Source organism: Meriones unguiculatus, chromosome 17, assembly GCF_030254825.1.
Source record: "Meriones unguiculatus strain TT.TT164.6M chromosome 17, Bangor_MerUng_6.1, whole genome shotgun sequence".
In the NCBI taxonomy this organism is placed as follows: Eukaryota; Metazoa; Chordata; class Mammalia; order Rodentia; family Muridae; genus Meriones; species Meriones unguiculatus.
The window spans coordinates 9,999,832-10,019,116 of NC_083364.1; the positions used below are offsets into that span (position 1 = coordinate 9,999,832).

General features: G+C 40.3%; 1 protein-coding gene across 3 annotated transcripts in view; it reads left to right on the forward strand.

Moving 5' to 3' along the window:
* The window catches only part of Mon2 (MON2 homolog, regulator of endosome-to-Golgi trafficking), a 79,689-nt gene extending 61,461 nt beyond the window's left edge, over positions 1-18,228 (forward strand). For 2 of the 3 annotated variants that reach the window (XM_021636512.2, XM_060371001.1), the window contains 9 exons: positions 702-845; positions 1,432-1,449; positions 1,728-1,856; positions 4,441-4,631; positions 5,166-5,226; positions 6,002-6,125; positions 8,587-8,794; positions 10,301-10,383; positions 13,718-18,228. In XM_021636512.2, the coding sequence (XP_021492187.1) occupies positions 702-845; positions 1,432-1,449; positions 1,728-1,856; positions 4,441-4,631; positions 5,166-5,226; positions 6,002-6,125; positions 8,587-8,794; positions 10,301-10,383; positions 13,718-13,881 (1,122 nt within the window). In that variant the 3' untranslated portion in view covers positions 13,882-18,228. The remainder of the gene's footprint in view (positions 1-701; positions 846-1,431; positions 1,450-1,727; positions 1,857-4,440; positions 4,632-5,165; positions 5,227-6,001; positions 6,126-8,586; positions 8,795-10,300; positions 10,384-13,717) is intronic. The other variant, XM_021636514.2, reaches the window with a different exon arrangement.
* Positions 18,229-19,285: the final 1,057 nt, after the last annotated feature.

The following is a 19,285-nucleotide window of genomic DNA, read 5'->3' on the forward strand; positions in this document are numbered from 1 at the left end:
TGTAGTCATTTGGAGAAATCCCAGATTTTTTAACTCAAAACTGAATATTCAGCTTTGTTGTGCATTCATAGAAAGTAACTTAAAAAACAATGCACACCCTTTATTTTTCAAGAGAAGATGCAAAATTTTTACTTTTTAATAAGCATGCTTTTGCAGGAAAGCATTATGGCTATTAAGAATTTGCTCTGGGCTTTGACAAAATGTAAACATCATTCCAAAAACATTATATAACTAAAATCATTTTGCACTATTGTTTCAAAGATTTATTTATGTTTCAGTTATAGTGTCTGTGAATATATAGAGCAAGCATGGGGCAGAAATCAGCTTGTGTCCATGAGCTGATATCATTACACTGAAGTTTGCTTTGTCTTGACTGAATTCTGGTCTTGTGGCTGCACTGTGGCAAATCTCAGATATGTACCCAGCCTTACCTGGCACTTGTCTGAACATGCTTGACCTTTCCCTTCTGTGCTAAAGAATAAATTATATTTCATTAAGACCATTTTTAACCTGACTAAATACTTTGAGGTTGACTTTTGTTTAATAATTGTTTAAATAGCTTGTATTTCAAGTGTGGCAAGATGGCATATGGCATAAGATAGTATAGTTTGTAAGATTTTTTGGGTGAGCAAATGCATACACAAGAAAGAACATTCTGGAGTTCATACTGTGCAACCTAATGCTCTCATTTTGCTTTCTAGGCCATCTGTGTTGGACCAGAAAACATGCAGATAATGTACCCAGCTATATTTGACCAGTTACTGGCATTTGTAGAGTTTTCCTGTAAACCTCCACAGTATGGACAGCTGGAAACAAAGCATGTTGCAAATGCAAAATATAATCAGGTAGCTTACAAATCGTGTTTATTCTGTAATGATGTATGGCGTCTAAATGAGTTCTAATTCAGATAGAGTCGGTTACCTGAGAAAAGGAAGTGTGCACTGATACTCATACATCTGCTACAGAGTACAAGTTTTACCTGAGAAACCATGTCTCTGATGCTTTTCTCCTCTCCAGATGGTCCTTCTGAAAGTGCGCCCTTTCACTCCCCTTGTTTCTTCAGAAATGAAAGTTCCATTGTACCTCTTTCTTGGCTGCCCCATTCTTCTGCAAAAAGAGTGGAAACCCCTAAGCCTAATTTTACCTTAAAATAGATATCTACAGTGCAAGATGAAGAAATCTGTGTATACTAAATAAGTTGTCCATTGCTGGTGTGAAATTTAGTTGGATTTTATATACATTTCACAGCCTTAGTTGGCAAATTATATCTTTATATTGACTTACAAGAAAAGTAACTTTTTGAATGCACGTACATACTGATTTTCTTCACTCACCATAAAAATTATAATTATATATAGTCCGAAAAGTAGTTTTAATATGTATTAATTTTTCTCGTTCTATTTGTCTTGCATCACAATGGAATCACAATAGATCCAACTATTTGCACCGGTGAGTTGCATCTCCTGACCCTGTCCTAACCTGCTGGAACAAGTGCCGTGCCCCCTCCCAGTCTCATTAGTGTGCTCTGTGCTTCCCATAGCTGTACCTTGTGCCTGGCTGAAAGCTGTTCTCATGAAGTACATATGTTTTTGAAAATTTTGCATGTAATGTGATCTGATCTAGAACCAAGACCTGAACTTGTGAGGAAAGGAGCTTTCTTTTCAAAAAGAATATGGCTTTCTTCAGTCCCATTATCTCTGACTCCATGTGAAAACATTACCTTCTAGGCGGAATGGGTAGCCTTGAATTATGTACCATTCGCGGAAAGATCTTTAGAAGTAGTTGTGGATTTGTACCAAAAAACAGCCTGTCATAAAGCAGTGGTGAATGAGAAAGTCCTCCAGAATATTATTAAGGTAACGTGTCTTTTTATCTCTACTTTTTTTGATACTATAAAATTATTGAAATTTCTCTATGCAATGTATTGGGATAAATGAAAAGCATTGTTATTTATAGCGACTTCAAATACATGAATTGTATTTGACAAACTCAGTTTTTGTACCCTATGAGATTTGGAATGGGGTAGGAGTGGCGCATTACTAGGGTTTGAACCCAGTGCCAGGCAGACGCTTTTCTGCTGACCTGTACCTGTAGCCTGGTAAGGTCCTTCTTCCCAGCAGACTTGTCATAGTTCCTGAAGAGTGCTCAAGTCTTAAGGCTGCGTAGTGTCCAGGGTGCTAGAGAGAACACATCAGTTTAGTGCTCTGCAGACTCGTTTGAAAAGAGCACTTCCTCATTTATATAGTAGATAGATGATAATGTTTTGGGGTTACTTTTTAAAAATTAAACTTTTATTCATTCTGTTTCTTCTTTTCTAACTTTCCCCGTATTGGAGGACAAATCTACACCCAGCTCTTTTTTCAAGTTTCATATTCTTGCATGATTAATTTATTGCATTATTAGGAAAAGTACACAGGATAGACATCAGAAGTAGAAGACAAAGAACAGGACAGGAGCCTTCCACAGAGGGACTCTGAAAGACTCTACCCAGCAAGATATCAAAGCAGATGCTGAGACTCATAACCAAACTTTGGGCAGAGTACAGGAAACTTCATGGAAGAGGGAGATAGAAAGACCTGGAGGGGACAGGAACTCCACAGGGAGAACAACAGAACCAAAAAATCTGGGGCCAGGGAGGCCTGCAGGATGTATGAAGAGGACCTAGAACCTCTGCACAGATGTGGCCCATGGCAGCTCAGTGTCCAAGTGGGTTCCCTAATGAACAGGGGCTGTCTCTGACATGAACTCAATGGCCAGCTCTTTGATTACCTCCCCCTGGGGATACCAGGCCGCAGAGGAAGATGATGCAGCCAGCCATGATGAGACATGGTAGGCTAGGGTCAGATAGAAAGGGAGGAGGTCCTCCCCTATAAGGGGACTAGGGAAAGGGCATAGGGGGGAGATAAGAGAGGGTGGGGGCAACAGTGATGATACAAAGTGAATAAATTAATTAATTAATTTAAAAAGATATCTGAGTAAAATATAAGACTCGGCCTGGAGAGATGGCTCAGAAGTTAAGAGCACTGGCTGCTTTTCCAGAGGTCCTGAATTCAATTCTCAGCAACCACACGGTAGCTCACAACCATCTATAATAAGATCTGGTGTCCTGGCGTGCAAGCCTGCATGTAGGCAGGACATTGTATATATAATAAATAAATCTTAAAAAAAAATTATAAAACGCAAGGAATTTTGGGTCTAAAACTTGAAAGTATTGGTATCACAGGTTGCTAGTTCTTCCCTTGAAAGGGTTAGGCTAACTTTGTAACCTATATGTCTTCTAAAGCCTATAGTTTTGAGTTTTAGGTCCAGGTTAAACTAAAGCCTCTTAGTACCTTTCCAGAGAGTGAAGAAATGTGACCCTATCCGTGAGGACAGATATAAAAAAAGGGCAAGCAAGCAATGACCTTCACTCAGCAAAAGAAGGACCAGACCCTTGTCCTTGGGATAGCGTTTCTTAGCAACAAACCTAGACTTCTTCTGATTAGCTTTTGACCTCCAGCCAAGAGCCCGCAGCCCTAATTTTCAAGGATGAGCTAACCACCCCCACCTTCAATTGCAGCTGCATCCACACTTGGCAGGACTGGCCAAGCTTGAACACCTAAGACTAACCAATTATCTTACTTTATAGCTTCCTCATCCAATCCTAAATTGCCAAAACTAGAACTTCAAATCTCCCGCAATTTTTCTTTTAAAAACCTAAAGGCCTTTGTCTCCCGGTGCCACTCTTTGCTGGTCAGCAGGGGTGACCCCGTTGTACAATGGTTAATAAACCTCTTGCTTTTGCAACGCGTCTTGGTCTGGGGGAGTTTCTGGGAAAGGCGCGATTGAACTCCTGAGCTGTGAGACACCACTGGGAAAGTATAGGTAGTAATGGCCTCTTTTGGACAGGAGACCCTTCTAAACAAAACTGCTTTGTGTAGGGAGAATGATGTCAGGAGAGTTGCAAATGGTAAATTTTCTGTTCCTAACTCTAGCTTCTCATATAGTATCCTTATTGTGATTTTAAAGAAGAACTGAGTTTCAAAGAAGTTGATGAGTCTTTGTTCAAAAGAGACAGTGTTAAAGTGTCATGGTTGCCGCACATAGGTGACCCAGCACTGGGGAGGCTGAGACAGAGGACAGTGAGTTTAACTGCACCCTGAGGGACACAGAGAGACGGTCCACTTTAGGGAACACATGTAGCTTTCAGAGCTGGAATTAGCTCAGTGCTGCCGGTCAAGCTTAGCACACAGAGGGCCTGGTTCTGGCGCTCAGTTCCAAACAGAACAAAGTGTATCTTCCTAAGGAGTAGTCTTTGGGGACCATGCCTAAGAATCAGTCTTTCTTAATCATCTTTTTAGTCAAGATACCTATACTGTTGTTTTTCACAGTTGCTACATGGTATTTAGTTTTGAATGCAGCTGCAGGTGTTTTGACCAATGCTACTGTGTTTCTCTTCAGACTCTCAGGGTTCCTCTCAGTCTGAAGTATTCCTGCCCTTCTGAAAGCACATGGAAACTGGCAGTGGCTTCTCTCCTCAAAGTTCTTTCCATTGGGCTGCCTGTTGCCCGACAGCATGCTTCTTCTGGGAAATTTGACAGCATGTGGCCAGAGTTAGCCAGCACTCTTGAAGACTTCCTGTTTACTAAAAGGTCAGCTCATTAATCTAAATGAAGAGCCTTTCCAGAGACGGAAGTCTAAGTCTATAGCTGTGGAGCTATGGGTCCTACTCTGTGTCCACTGATTGGGTCATTGCTGGGCTGCCCACACAGCTGGAGGGACATTCTGTGTGTGCTTGTTTTCTTATTGCTGTTACCAAGGCACTGGCAGGAAGTGGCTGGAGGAGGAAGGGGCTTTTCAGTTCACTGTCCGGATGTGGAGGGTGTGGTACGTGGGATCATTTGTACATTTAAAATGTACAAATAAACAGGGTCTGCCAACCACCCGGCTATGGATGGCTAAGACACAAGCCTGTACACTGCACTTCTGAACCAAATGCATCGGCACCATTTTTATACGTTCAACATAAAATGAAACAATAACTAGTGCAATTTAAAAGTGTATCCTTTTAAGTGTGCCATAATGTCTCAGCCTGAGTAGGAAGGAAGAGCTAATGTTTTCTCACTTGAATATTTTTGTTTGTTTGTTCAGGAAATGAAATCAGGTCTTCCCATTTTCTTTTTTAGTGTACCTCCGGATAATCTCTCCATTCAAGAATTTCAAAGAAATGAAAGTATTGATGTTGAAGTAAGCAAGCTTAGAAATTTTTCCTGTTTTTTACTATATTTGAGAATTATAAATGAAATTGGAAGACTAATTTTAGTAGTAGAAGGGCACATGTGGTGTGTGTGCCCCCCTTCCGTGTATATGTGTGTGTGTACCTGCGCGTGGCTGTGTGTCCCTGTGTGTCCTTTGTGGAGCCTTCCACTTTTACATGGTTCTGTCCCAGCTACCATCTTGCCAGACCTTGGAAATTTTTAGCTTTGAAGTTTTGGTTGGATGAGGAGTTGGGATCTCGTGTCTTTAAGTGAGATGCCTGAGCAAATCAAGTGAATGATTTTCAGGTGGAGACGAGAGTATAGGCATTGTTGTAGATCTATAAAGTATCACCTCAGTGCCATTGTTTTAAATCTTGTGGGAGCTTTACAGGACAAAATTGTATGTTAGGATAATGTTATTTGACAAAATGTGTGCATAATTTCTAATTATGAAAAGTAAGTTTAATATTTTGAAAGTTTTAGCATGGTTATGTTTCAGAGACTGAGCATTTTTCTACGTATATTTAACATATGTTAAAACTGTAGTACAGCAAACCTTAGTGTTGAGTTTCCTTGTAGGTACAATGGATGAAGGAAGCAGGCTAGGGGTCGTGTTGTATAGTAACAGTGAAATGCTCAAATACTTCCATCAGGGAAGGTTCTTGGATTTTCAAAAAGAATAAAATTTAACTTTTACTCTAGAAATTACAATTTGAGTCAGTCGCTTTCGAGTTAAAAGTAGGATTGACTCCCTTTTGCTTTAGGTGGTTCAGCTTATCAGCGCGGAGATCCTCCCCTACGCCAATCTCATCCCTAGAGCGTTTGTGGGTCAGATGATGACCATGCTCAACAGAGGCTCCATCCATTCCCAGTCGTCCTCATTCACAGGTGGGTGGGCCTCTCCTCTCCCGGCGTAAGAAGCACGAGGAAGCTGACAGCTGTGTAATCCTCTGACTGTTTAAAAATAAGCATAGAGAATGCAGAGAGAGGGGGAAATTTTAGGAGTGTGGTGTAGAATGTTAAGTTTTCTGAGGAGAAATGCAGGTGCGTTCATATGTGTAAGTTCTGATTAAGTAGGCTACATGGTCCTCCTGGAGTCTGAGGAAGTTAGTTGGTTGACAGAAGTTACCAGTTTTGTAAGGGGTATACTGTAGAGAAGACAGAACATTTGCCCACTGAGTATGTTGGTGCTGTTACAGGGAAAGGGCCTTAACATCTGTTAAAGAAGAAACACTTGTTTGTCCCAGTGCCTACTGTGTACAAGCACTAGGCTAGCAAAGAAAGATGTGTGTTTGGCCTGATTGAAAAACCTGCCATGCCTCAGTGGGAGAGGACACACGTAGTGCGACTTGAAGTGCCAGGGTGGGTTGGTACTCATGGGGACGCCCTCTTCTCTGAGGAGAAAGGGAAGGGAAAATGGGGGAGGGTGCGAGGGTAGGACTGTAAGGAGAGGAGGGAGGGGGCTGTCAGCAGGCTGTAAAGTGATTATCTAAATTAATTAATAAAAAAGAAGAAATAAAAAGCTCCCTTAAGACTAGAGGTTAAATAAGAAAGAGCATGCTCATTTCATTATGTCATCATGTCTTAATTTAAGCTGCTAGTATTTCTATTTATTAAAATGTATATTCAAGTATCAGATATAATTGTGACATCATGATGAGGTTTTTTTTTCCTGTGAGATTATAAATTTTTTGTAGAATGTATATGGATCCTTAACCCCAGTATTTACTAGAGCCATGAATAATTTATGAAATTTTAGAGAACACTTATACAGTAGGGCCACTAGATGGCTCTCTTGCTGCCTACTTTTCAAACTAGGTTTTTTTCCATCCACCCCAACGTTTAGAAAAACGGGACCTGTGAGTTTAATTAGCATGGGTATTTCAGAGAAAAATAATTAAGTGAACTTAATTTTTATATTATACTTGTATTTAAAATGCCGGCTATTTTAACTAAGTACAGTTAAAATTTTGGTATAAACATTTCAAGCTACATAGCACTGAGTTGTCAGGTAACGTTGGTCCTAGACAGCCTCGCCGGCCGCTTTTGGTGCGCAGTGCTCGCACCGCAGGGCACCTGCGCTCTTGCTGGCACTCTGCAGAAGCGCACATCCCTCGGCGTTGCCTGGCCTGTAAACGCAGAAGCATATTCCATGCTAAGCCAGTTCCCATGGTCACTTGGTTCTTGGCTCTCCAGCATGACCTGATAGCCAAGGTTCGCCGACTTCTAAAGGGAAGGCCAAGACAATGAGTAAATAAATGAAGTGAGACTTACTGGCTTACAGTTTCAGTGGGAAAAGAGTCCACCACCATCACGGCAGGAAAGTGTGGCAGCAAGCCGCGCGGCAGCAGGGGCAAGCGGAGAACTGCACACCTGGAGCCCCAGAGATGAGAGCAAGGGGGGGGCGGAGGGGTGACTGACAGAGACTGAGAAAGAGCACCGGAGTCCACCCCTAGTCACACACCTCCTCCAGGAAGGCCACACCCGCTAAGCTTCCCTAAACCGCGCCTCTACCTAGGGAACAAGTGACATTTTCCCACCAAGCACGCGCCTCGTGGTTTGCTGTCAGTCACATTGCGCGAAGCAGCAAAACGGTTACTATGTACAGGAATTGTTTGGCATGGTTTTGAGAGGTCGCATTTGGACTGTTACAAACATCTTCGCTTTCTTTTCTACATTTGAAAACATCAAATAAAAAACAGAAATGGGAAAAGGAAAAAAAAAAGGCATAGTCTTAATTGCTGGCCCCAGACTTCCTATATGGTCTAGGGTGATCTGGAACCTCCTGTTCTCATGCTGGAGTTGCAGACTTACGCCACTGTGTCTACTTTCTGTAGTGCTGTGGATTGAGGCTGGAAATCAAACTCAGAGCTGCATGCATGCTCTGAAAGCATTTTACCAATCGAGGCACATTCCTTGCCATTGAGACTCATTTTATATGTAGCATTGTCAAAAGATAAGAAAATATCAGGACCTGGAGATGCTTGCCACCAAGCCTGATGAGCTGAGGTCAGTCACTAGGATCCACATGGTGAAAGGCGAGAGCTGACTCCTACAAGCTGTCTTCTGACTTCCACATGTATAACGTGCCATGTATGTGCGCGCACACACACACACACACACACACACACACGAAGTAAAATCAAAGACAAAGGTGGATTGTGTACAGCCTTGGTTTTCACATTCCAAGAGGGAATTTTTTTTATTTTTCTAAATATTATTAAGTATAGTTTGTTCATCAGTATCTTTCATCTTAATGAGTGTATTTTTATTCCTAGCTTGCTAGGTTCATTATTAATGTTCACCATTTTAATATTTTGTTAACAGTCAAATATTACTAATTTTACAGAAGCAGAGATTGACATTCGTTTGAGAGAAGAATTTTCTAAAATGTGTTTTGAAACGTTGCTCCAGTTTTCCTTCAGTAACAAAGTCACGACACCCCAGGAAGGCTACATTTCACGGATGGCGCTCTCTGTGCTTTTAAAGAGGTCACAGGATGTCCTACATCGCTACATAGAGGATGAGAGGCTGAGTGGGAAATGCCCTCTCCCAAGGTATGTGTTTAATTAAGAAGGAAATACATTGATATCATAGTTAGTAACAAAGATGGCTCAAAACCAAGAGATCTCCTATGTGAGCTAGGCGGAGCTGAGGTTGATAATTGTGTTTACCCTTTACAGTATAAGTATTCATGGTTTTGCTGCAGATACAGAATTCTTTTACTATAATGCAATCTCAGGCCTCTTTTGGAGACTAAGAACTATGTGATACATGTATCAAATTGAACCTATGTATCAAATTGAACCTTTTGGACCTATGTATCAAATTGACCCTTTTGAACCTAAAAAAACTATTGAATTTGAAGACAGATCTTCTGCAAGAGGTTTCTGCATAAGAACTTGTGGGCTTGCATGAGAACATCTTTTTCTCTGAATAAAATGATAGATTAATCACTTCCCAGGTTATCTTTGATTGTCATTTCTTGATATCTAATACTGGGTCTGTGTTAAGTCTGTGTTTCCTCTAATCTGCTTAACGAAGCTCTTTCCATAAGCTGATCTCTTCTTGTGTATCCGATTTGTGCTTATGGCAGGAGCTCCTGGGCTAAGTCACATCTGAGCTATAGGATAAAATTCGGCAAAGGATAAAATTGTAATTTTATTTAATGTAGAAACTGGAGCTTAAGTCAACACAAACAAAACCTGAGAGGACAGAGATAACAGGTCAGGAAAGAGTCAGGAAATGGTGGCTTCCCATGATTAAGTTCTCATAGAGAGCAAATCCCACTGGTACCTGGTTTTCTTGTAAATTTCAGAAGTTAGAACTGACCTGACAGAGAATACAGATTTTCTTTCTTTAATCATTTGTATGTCTTATCAAATTGCCTACTACAGTTTCATACTAGTTTAGATTTCCTCAGGAGTATATGAATGTTTTTGGTATTTTTAAATTTTTATTGTTTTAAAATTCTTTACTTATTTAGTGTTTAATTTATAGTTTTCTAATTTGGTAAATGAAGGTCACAGAATCCCATTTTTAAAAATGACCAATATAGCCAGGCACGGTGGCACACACCTTTAATCCCAACACTCGGGGAGGCAGAGGCCAGCCTCTCAAAGTGAGTCCAGGATAGTGTTGTTTTAAAAAAAAATGAAAATCTTAACTGTTCTATTTTACCAATAAAGACTCAGGAGCCAGATGCTGGGCTGAAAACCTGCTAGCTCAGAGAGGCAGAGAAAGCACCCAGCTAGCCTTCCTTCTCAGCTCAGACCTGGATGGAAAAAAACCCCAAAACTTACTAGCTCAGCTGAAAGCCCAGGAGCAAAAGGCGAAGAAGCCCAAGGCCAAAGCCTTGCTAGCTCAACGCCTAAAAAGCTGAGAAGCTGAAGCCTATTTACATGTATTTCTTATTTATATGTTTGATGATTTTTCCTTTCTTAAGAATTTTAACATCTTTTTATTTTATTGTGGTCAATATTTCTAAAATTATATCTATTTGTACAAATTTTGTACATGGTGTATCTTAAATCCTAAAGGAAATCATCTCTCACCCTTTTTAGGCAACAAGTAACAGAGATCATATTTGTTTTAAAAGCAGTCAGCACTCTCATTGATTCGCTTAAGAAAACCCAGCCTGAGAATGGTAAGTGCACATGATGCCCCCTGTTACTGTGCTGCGTGTCATTACTGAGCCAGCTGCACGTCAGAGCATGGCCGCCGTCGGACTCTTTCTCCAGGTCTCATGTTGGCAAAAGCTCAAGTCACTAGGATGACAACTCAGTAAAATTCATTTCTAGGGCTTGACCTTGGCTTGTTAAAATGGTCTGTTTAAAAATGGCCTATCAGAAGTGGTAGGCCAGCAAGATGGACTAGCCTGACAGCCTGAGTGTGAGCTCCAGAAGGAACCAACTCCACAGTTATCCTCTCACTTCCATACACACCTATACACGTGTAGCAACACACAACATTACAAATTATTTTATTGTTACAAGAGTAGCGTCTGAGGAGCAACACCTGAGGTGCTGCTGGCCGACACACACACGTGCACACACATATGCACACACAGACGTGCACACACATATGCACACACATATGCACAAATGCGGAACAAAATTAGAAGTTAGAATTATGCTGTAAACAAATGAAGTGAGTTTTTTAGCTTGATGTAACCATAGCTGTGGTGATATAGTAGAAAAGTGTAGTGAGCACCATTAAGAAAGAATGCCAGCCTTCTTCGCACAGTCATGTTGGGCTGCACAGAGCCGGTCCAGGCGTGCTGCCTCAGAGCGGCTGTGGGGCACAGAGCCAGCAGGCTGCACATCCACGCAGACTGTTTACTGTCCTCTTACTGTGCTTTTGTTGCTGGAAATGAGGCATTCGGAGAGTTACTTTTTATTGAAGGGGTTTGTTTTTATTATTTTACTTAATGGTTCAAGTTTTGAGTAGGAGAAATAAGTGCACATAAATTAGAAAGTGTAAAGCCTGTGCCTGGGGAGGTGCTCTGGGTTAAGGGCACTCGGCACTCGCCTCCAAACCTGGGAGTGTGAGCTCAGCAACCAGGAAGCACGTGAGAAGAGGAGAAAACCCACTCCCACAGCCATTCTCAGACCTCCACCTGCCCGCCGTGCTGCACACACGAAATGTATAGAGTGTGTGTGTCTTTATTACTACTCTATTAATTTTCATGTAAATAAAGTAAATACTTAAGTAACTCCCAGCTCTCTATACAAATAAATAACAGTATCCCCTCTTTGTTGACCACCTTTTTTATTCTCTATTTTTAGCCTAACAAATAGTATGTATATTCTTCCATATCTTTAATATACTTTTTCAGTTTGAGGTTTGTCTCATATAAGTCGGGATGGCCTTGAACACTACCTGTGCAGCCAAAGCTAAGCGTGAAGTACTAATCTCCTTTCTTCTTCCTCACAAGTCAAGTCCTGAGATACAGATATGAGCCAGTACCCCTGGCTTCCTGTCACACAGTCCCTCGGAGATTACAGTGGGCTATAAGAACTGTACTGTAAGAACTTGAGTAGACGCCCCAGGTTTTCTGTCAGGGTCATCATAATGCATCTCCTCTAATAAGCCAAGGATTAGTAGTAGTTTGACTGTTCACCTGGCCAGGGTAGATAGTCTCCATTGTATGCCCTTCTGTGGGTTGGTAGAAAGCGTCACAGAAGACAACTGGGTCAGTGCTGCCTGTTTTGTTTTGGTTTGGTTTTCAGTTCCTTTTCTGATTTCTTTTAAGCCAACCTCCACCCACCAAAGCAAAAATAAAAAGAAATGTGGTGAAATTCTAATTTTATTATATTGCACGTTATTTTGTGTGTGGAGGAGGATATGTGCAGGTCAAATGAAAGCTGCAGGAACTTGGTTCTCTTCTTCCACACGTGGGTCCAGGTCGCACTCAGATGATAAGGCTGCAGTCGCTTTACCTGCTCTCCTACCAGCCTTGGTTCAGATTCTAAGCACTTGAAACAGGTAAAAGGCAGGCAGGCGCTCTCCCGACACTCTCCCCAGTGCTCTTCAGCCCCTTCTCTCTTCCAACCTTATCCTGAAGAAACCTGGTTAAGAAAAGAAGGTAGCATGCACACAGCGGTTTCCAAAAAAAAAAAAAAAAGTAAAGAAATAACATTAATGGTGAGTAGTGTCAAAACATGCTAGTTGGGGGGAAAATCCCATCTTCATTTGGGAAACCATGAATTATATAAGTATGCTCTTTTCCTGTAAATCTCTAGTGATTTCATATGATTATTGGTCTTTAAGAGAAGAGATATATGTGACTTCTGCCAAGCTTATTTAATCAGCAGCTTGTTTCAGAAATTGAGAGAGACCATGTTAAAAAACTCATTTCCTTATTTTACACCAGCAGAATTGATATAAAGAAAGTTACCGACTTGACCAGGACCAGGATAGCAAGCACTATCTTATTTCAGGGGGAAAAGGCTGTCACCTAATAAATTAGACTAAAGTATAGAAGACATTTTAAAAGTGCTTTGAGCCAGGCATAGTGGCACATGCCCTTAATCCCAGTTTAGGGAGGCAGAGGCAGGTAGATCTCCGAGTCCGAGACCAGCCTGGTCTACAGAGGGAGTTCCAGGACAGACAGGGGGACACAGAGAAACCTTGTCTCAAAGTGCCCCCAAAGGCAGGGTGGGGCGAGTAGGGTTGGGGGTGCAGTGGGGGCTGTACACTTTTATAATGCCGTTTGTTGTGTGCTGCCTCTCAGACTGGAAACAGGTTCCATGCACTGACATGGCCTCTGTCAGCAAGTGTTGTGTGGGGACTAAACACCTAGCAGAGAGTACAGTGGAGGGCGGCCTGGTGACTCTCTGAGACACTGTTTCTGGCTGGAAGGTGACAACCAGGCCTCAGGCTCCCAGGGCAACACGTGCTCTCATAGACAACACACTCTGTTTTCTGGCAGCTCTACAGAAAATAATGATTTAGATTATTCTGTTACTTTCTAACCTCCGAAGTTTGTTGGTATTGATGACTTTGTCCTCACAGGTCATTTTTCCCTCTTCCTTTTAAAGATTTTGCTTATTTTTATCTTATGTGTATGAATTTTTGTCTGCATGTACGTGTGTGCACCACTTTTGTGCCCGGTACCCAAGGAGGGCAGAAGAGAGCATTACACTCCCGTGGAGCTGGAATTAGATATGGCGGCCATGTGGGCACTGAGAACCAAACCCAGATCCTCTGCAAGAGCAGCAAGTGCTCTTAACCATTGAGCTCTTTTTCCAGCCCCCTATTTTCTAACCTAATTTCTAAGTATGCAATACTGTTTTGTCTCCTTTTTTCATGCTCTATTAAGTATATCATGAAATCTTATGAAATTAAAAAATTAAAGGATGCCTGTAGAACCATTTCTGTTATGTTTGTTAAATTGTGTTTATGTAAATTGGATGGCTGTACTGTTTCTATCCACTCTGTTTTGAGATTTTTTTTTTTTTGTACTTTTTATGTTACAGTTGATGGAAATACCTGGGCACAAGTAATTGCCTTATACCCAACTTTAGTAGAATGTATCACCTGTTCCTCTTCAGAAGTCTGCTCAGCTCTTAAAGAGGCACTAGTTCCTTTTAAGGATTTCATGCAGCCACCAGCATCCAAAGTTCAAAATGGAGAATCTTGACCAGCTATAGTACACGTGAAGGAAGAAAAATATTTTGAGGGATGCTTCCTCCTGAGTCTCTATAAGAAGGACATTTCTTATTGAAGTATTCTTGGCAGCTGTTGTTTGCCTTTAACTTAAAGTGTAATTATCTGGATTCAGTGATTCATATAAAATCGTATGTGGCAGCAAAGGCTCATGGAGGGATCCAGGCCTTCTCGTGCATGGTCTCGATGGAGGGAGAGTGAACACTACATCATACCTGCTACCATGTCTTCAGTTGGTGACTTAAAGTGAGCTTATGTACAGTTTGTGGTGTACGTGTTAATGATGTACTTTTTAAAAAGAAAGAAGATATTTCCATTAAGATTTTTTGAGGCTGGTGTTTTACATCCTTTTTCAAGTACAGAATTGTACTAAAATTTTATGCAAGGTGGTACTGTAACATTCCATATTATCTACAACCAGCCTTTGTGAACAAAGGGAACTGATATACTGTGTGTATAATAAATGGTACAGTTCTGTATAAAATAGTTGCATTTATTTAAAATTTTACAATATTGATGATGTTAATGCTCGAGGCTGTATTTATTATTAATACAAAATTGTTTGCGTACATTTTACTTCTGATTTGCCTTCTTCTGGGGCAGATAAGCTTGTTGTGTAATCATACAGTTGGCTCCATGCTTTTTTACATGCATTATTGGTGACCAGAAGGATCATGTGAACACGGCAGCAGAAGATATGATTTGCTGACTTTGCACCTTTGAAATGCAGGCTGTAACTTCTTACCCTGAGACACATTGTAGCACGATGACCCAGTCATACCTCATTTCTCCAGGCCCCTCTAAGCTTTCATGTGTCTGTTTTTACATTTGTGTCTGAATTTTAAAGACTTTTCATATTTTATATTCCTGTTGTTTCTTCCCGTGACATATGTCACTGTCTTTGAATGACCATCTAGGCAAGATGACTTTACATTTCATGAAACTTTGCCCATAAGGTTTTGTTCTTCTCTGTGCTTCCTTTTCTGGGTACCTTCTAAGTAGAAACAGCATCAGGCTAGCCCACATTTCCAAGTGCAGCGAGCTTACTGTGCTGGGTAAAGCTCTCGTGCTGTCCACCCTCATGCCCTGAGGAAGAAGGAGAGTTACGGAGCACATGGCTTCTCTCTTACAAAACTGACTTTGACCTAGCTCGCTGTGTTTTTTATTTAATTTATTATGCTGTTATAATATTTTTCTTCCAAGTTAAAAGTTCACTTCACAAGTGCTAAAGACTTGAAAATGTTGAAAACATGGCTATTAATGAGACATGATAGTGGAGTTGGTATTATTTGAATGCACTAGAAAGCTTTTGGCTTTAACAAGGTTTATAAATTTTGGCCTCTCAAGAATAATCATAAAACTATTGGGGGACATTAAAGTTGGGTATTCATTGAGGTACAATTTTGAGGCTATTTTAATTATATAATGATTTAATTTGTACTATATTCTGTATATGTGTGTTAAGGCCTATTTTGAAGGAATATTATTTTTACTCACATGAATCAATGAATTTCTATTTTATTATTTCACCTAAGGTTAAGGTAAAACATGGCATCTCATAGATTGCTGTTGGTGTTTTCTTAAAGGTGTAAAAAAAAAAAGTGACTCAAACTGTGTATTTTTTATATTTTGATATATTTACATATGGAGTAAAAATAGGAATATGACTGATAAGGTATCAAAATAATAAGAGTGGCAACATTTTCAAAATATTACCCTGAGTTTATGGGAAGTAAAAGCGTCTGCTCATGAAAAATAACAGATCAACTGCAATCTGAATGATTATTCTCCAATGAAGGTTACCTATGGGTCTACAGCATACAGTTACATAAAGTAAATAATTTAAGCTAATACAGTATTAGCTTTCGATACCAATATCATGCCATATAGTCCAGAACGTAAAATGTGATGAGTGTGTTAATGTACAGTGATTACTGCCAGCCTCTGTGTCAAGCAAGCAGGCCATTCCCTGGGGGACTAATTGACAGGCTTCTCCCCAAAATTTCTCTCAACTCCCAAGGAGTCACAACTAGTAATTAATGCCTTTGGGTTACACATTCTTCTAGGCTACATTTTCTAATATGTGCTGGTCCCGGAGAGGTTGATGATTGTCCTTGCCCTGTAAGTGTGGACTGGTTCTTTGGTCAGTGCAAGAACTGGGCTACATGGAGTTGTTAGATGCAAGGAAATCTTCAAATGCTCCTGGTGGTGAAGCACGAGGTTCAATCCCTGTCATCACTCCTGTCTCAGTGCGGTGAGTTTAAAGACTCATAATGAGTCTACCAGTGACCATCTCTGTTAGAGACGGCTGAACAATAGGCTGTGCCAACAACTGGATGATCATAGAGGTTTTAATGTAATTATTTACTTGCCTAGATCTTGTTTTGGATTCTAGTAGTGTAACCAAGGAAGAAAGGTCAATTTTATAGTATCTTAGTTCCTTATGATTAATTTAGAAGTTTTGTTTGGCTGTATGCATTTTGCATAACATTTATTAAAAGCCTACTATGTACCAAAGGCGGGGGAGGGGAGACTTTTTATTAAATCTGACCAGGAAAGAAACACTTTCAACTTACTACAGGAGCATGTATGTTCTCACTTGTTCCCTCCCACATACTTATTAAGTACTTGCTACATTCTTTAAATTATATATAGCATCGGAAGAAAACAATGTTCAATTTATTTATGTTATCCTAGTGGATAACAGTCATTTTTAAGTAACAATTATTTGTCCTTTCTTCTAGAATGTTAAGAATGTTGTGTCTGTTGTCAGTTTGCTACCAGCTAGTCCTAGGTAAGCATTTGGTCAGCGGTCAGCTAGGAACTGAGAGCAAATTGACATACACTGTTAAACTGTGCTGGAAAACATCAAAAATATACCCCCAAAATGGATTGCTCATGTCAGGTCAATAAAAGGCACTACTGAATATACTCCCCGAGTGTAGAATAATTCATGTGATAGCCAAATCTTTAGGAGTTGGCTAAGGGCCACAAGCATAGGCAGAACACTTTGAGGAAATGCCTTCCTGAGAGTGCCACTGAAATTAGCTGGAAATCAAGGCCTTAAATAGATTAATGTCCAAGCTCAGATTAGTGTGGGTTATGGATTTTTCTAGAAAACTACCACAGAGGTGGAAAAAAATGGGTCTCCTCAAAAGTGTTCCCCGCAGCCTAGAATGTTTCCACTTACTAGATTTAGCATTTTGCAGATACTCTCACTTGTCAAAAGATTTGCAGTTTGCTATGCTTAGTGCTACAAGGCTGTCTTTATTAGATTGAATTGTTTTCTAATTATTCATGAGAAGAACACGAATTCCTTGATGTGTTGTCTTACTGACTTTCATATGGTGGATAAATAGTTTTTAATACCTTATGGTCATTTGAATTAAAGTTTTGTATCTCTGGAGAGGAGAGTGGTGCTTTTATATTAATGTTAAGTTTTTATGAATGAGAAGGAAAGTCATGGTTGATTCTCAATTTATATGCAAACCCTCTCAGAAGACTTGAATTAAGTCCAGTAGGTTTTTTGTTTTTAACTGTATTAGCATTGTTGGCTTTAAAGAGCCATGTGGATAAACGAGGTGTGATGGTTCACACCTCTAAGCCTAGTGCTCAATGGGTACAGGCAGAGAGGTCACACGAGGAGTCTGTGCGGGTCAGGAGTACCCAGGGAGGCCTTGCTGCAAAAACAAGAGGAGTGGGGTTGGTCAGTATCTTGTGGTTGAATACCCTCTGAGATCTTGGAGTGATGGGCTCAAGTTCTGCCTCTTAAGTCATCTTTAAGCAAATTTCCAAAGCTGCTCTTTCCCTCCTTCTAAAGCGATGATGGTAAGCTACTAACTCTTTCAAAAAGATGCTCACTGTGAATGTGACCTTGATTTCGCAGTGACACTCTCGGCACTTGTTCAGGTTGTTGATCGTGTACTGTTCTATCCAAAGAGCACTTAACTGTTTTTCTTTCTTTTTTGGGAGGAATCACATTCATTCCCTTCAGTTTAAAATATATGTTTTCCTTACTTTCTCTTAATTTTTATCTCTTTTTATCCTCTTTTTATTGTCTACCCATTTCCCACTCACCTATTCTTTCATTATGAGTCTCAGACAGAAACCCTGGTGGCAGGCTTCCTATTAATGAGATTTTAGAAGTGCCTTCCGATTTGGCCACTGTTGCCTTTTTGCTAAGGTGACGTTCCCTTCCATTTTAAAATAGCAGAACAGTATAAAGTGTTTTGTGACTATTGCCTACTATATTTCTGAGTCTATGATTCTGCCCCCAAGACACAGAATGGGATTGCTGTAAATAAATGATTCAGTGGCTAAACTTGGAACAGTTATGTCTTTGCTGCGTTGTAAATAGCAGAATAATGCCACTTTTCTTAAAGAAGGGTATTTACAGTTTGTTGGTGGTTTTTGTTGTGTTTTTGGAGTGGGTTCTTTTGCCTTAGGGGGAAGATGCTGTTCTGGGAAATAAACACAGGGAGGCTTATGTGCTCTAAATACCACTCACTGTGATACGCACTGCTGACCTACAGGGAGCATTCCAGGCAGCATTATTATTTCTGTGTCACCTATTTCTATTTTTTTTTATTACAGAGCAGTAATTTGGGGTACAGGGAGATAGATCAGCAGTTAAGAGCATTGGCTGCTCTTCCAGAGGACCCCAGTTCAATTCTCAGCACCCACATGGCAGTTCATAGGGTATCTGATGCCCTCTTTAGGTTTCTATGGCTGCCATGCACACAAGTAGTAAACATTCATATATTCAGGCAAAATACCCAAACATATAAAATTAAATACATTTTTGATTGAAGACAGGATGTCTTATTCTGAGTACTCCTGGCATATTTTGAATCCACTGTTGCTTCTGGCATCAGATGTCCTGAAGCATTCTTTATTACACAGCTGAGAATGCTTAGACCTTGAGTACGAAAAGGGAAATTACTGAATTTTGTGATCACTTTCGGTTACTACAAATATTGTTACCTAAAGTTTTATTCTAAACTAAAACTCAGCAAAAAGTGTAGCCATAAAAGATCTCTTAAACCATTATTTTCTTTCCAGCTTTTTTCCTTCTGTCATTATTTTAACTCAGAGCATTCAACTCCTGACTCAAGGCAGTTGCCATATGGTGTTTATGTCAGACTGGATAGAGTTATCTGATTTTGTGAGATTCCTGTTTTTAGCTCACAACACAATTCTTGAAGGTAATGCCATACCACTGTTTCTATACATTCTTCTTACAATTTCTGAGTTGTTGAGATATATTGGTTCTATAATATAATCAGGAAAATTTCTTGGCTTTAAGCCCAAATCTTTGTAATCTAGGGTGTTTCTTCAGAGCTACATAGTTAAAAGTGTGATTACGGGCTGGAGAAGTG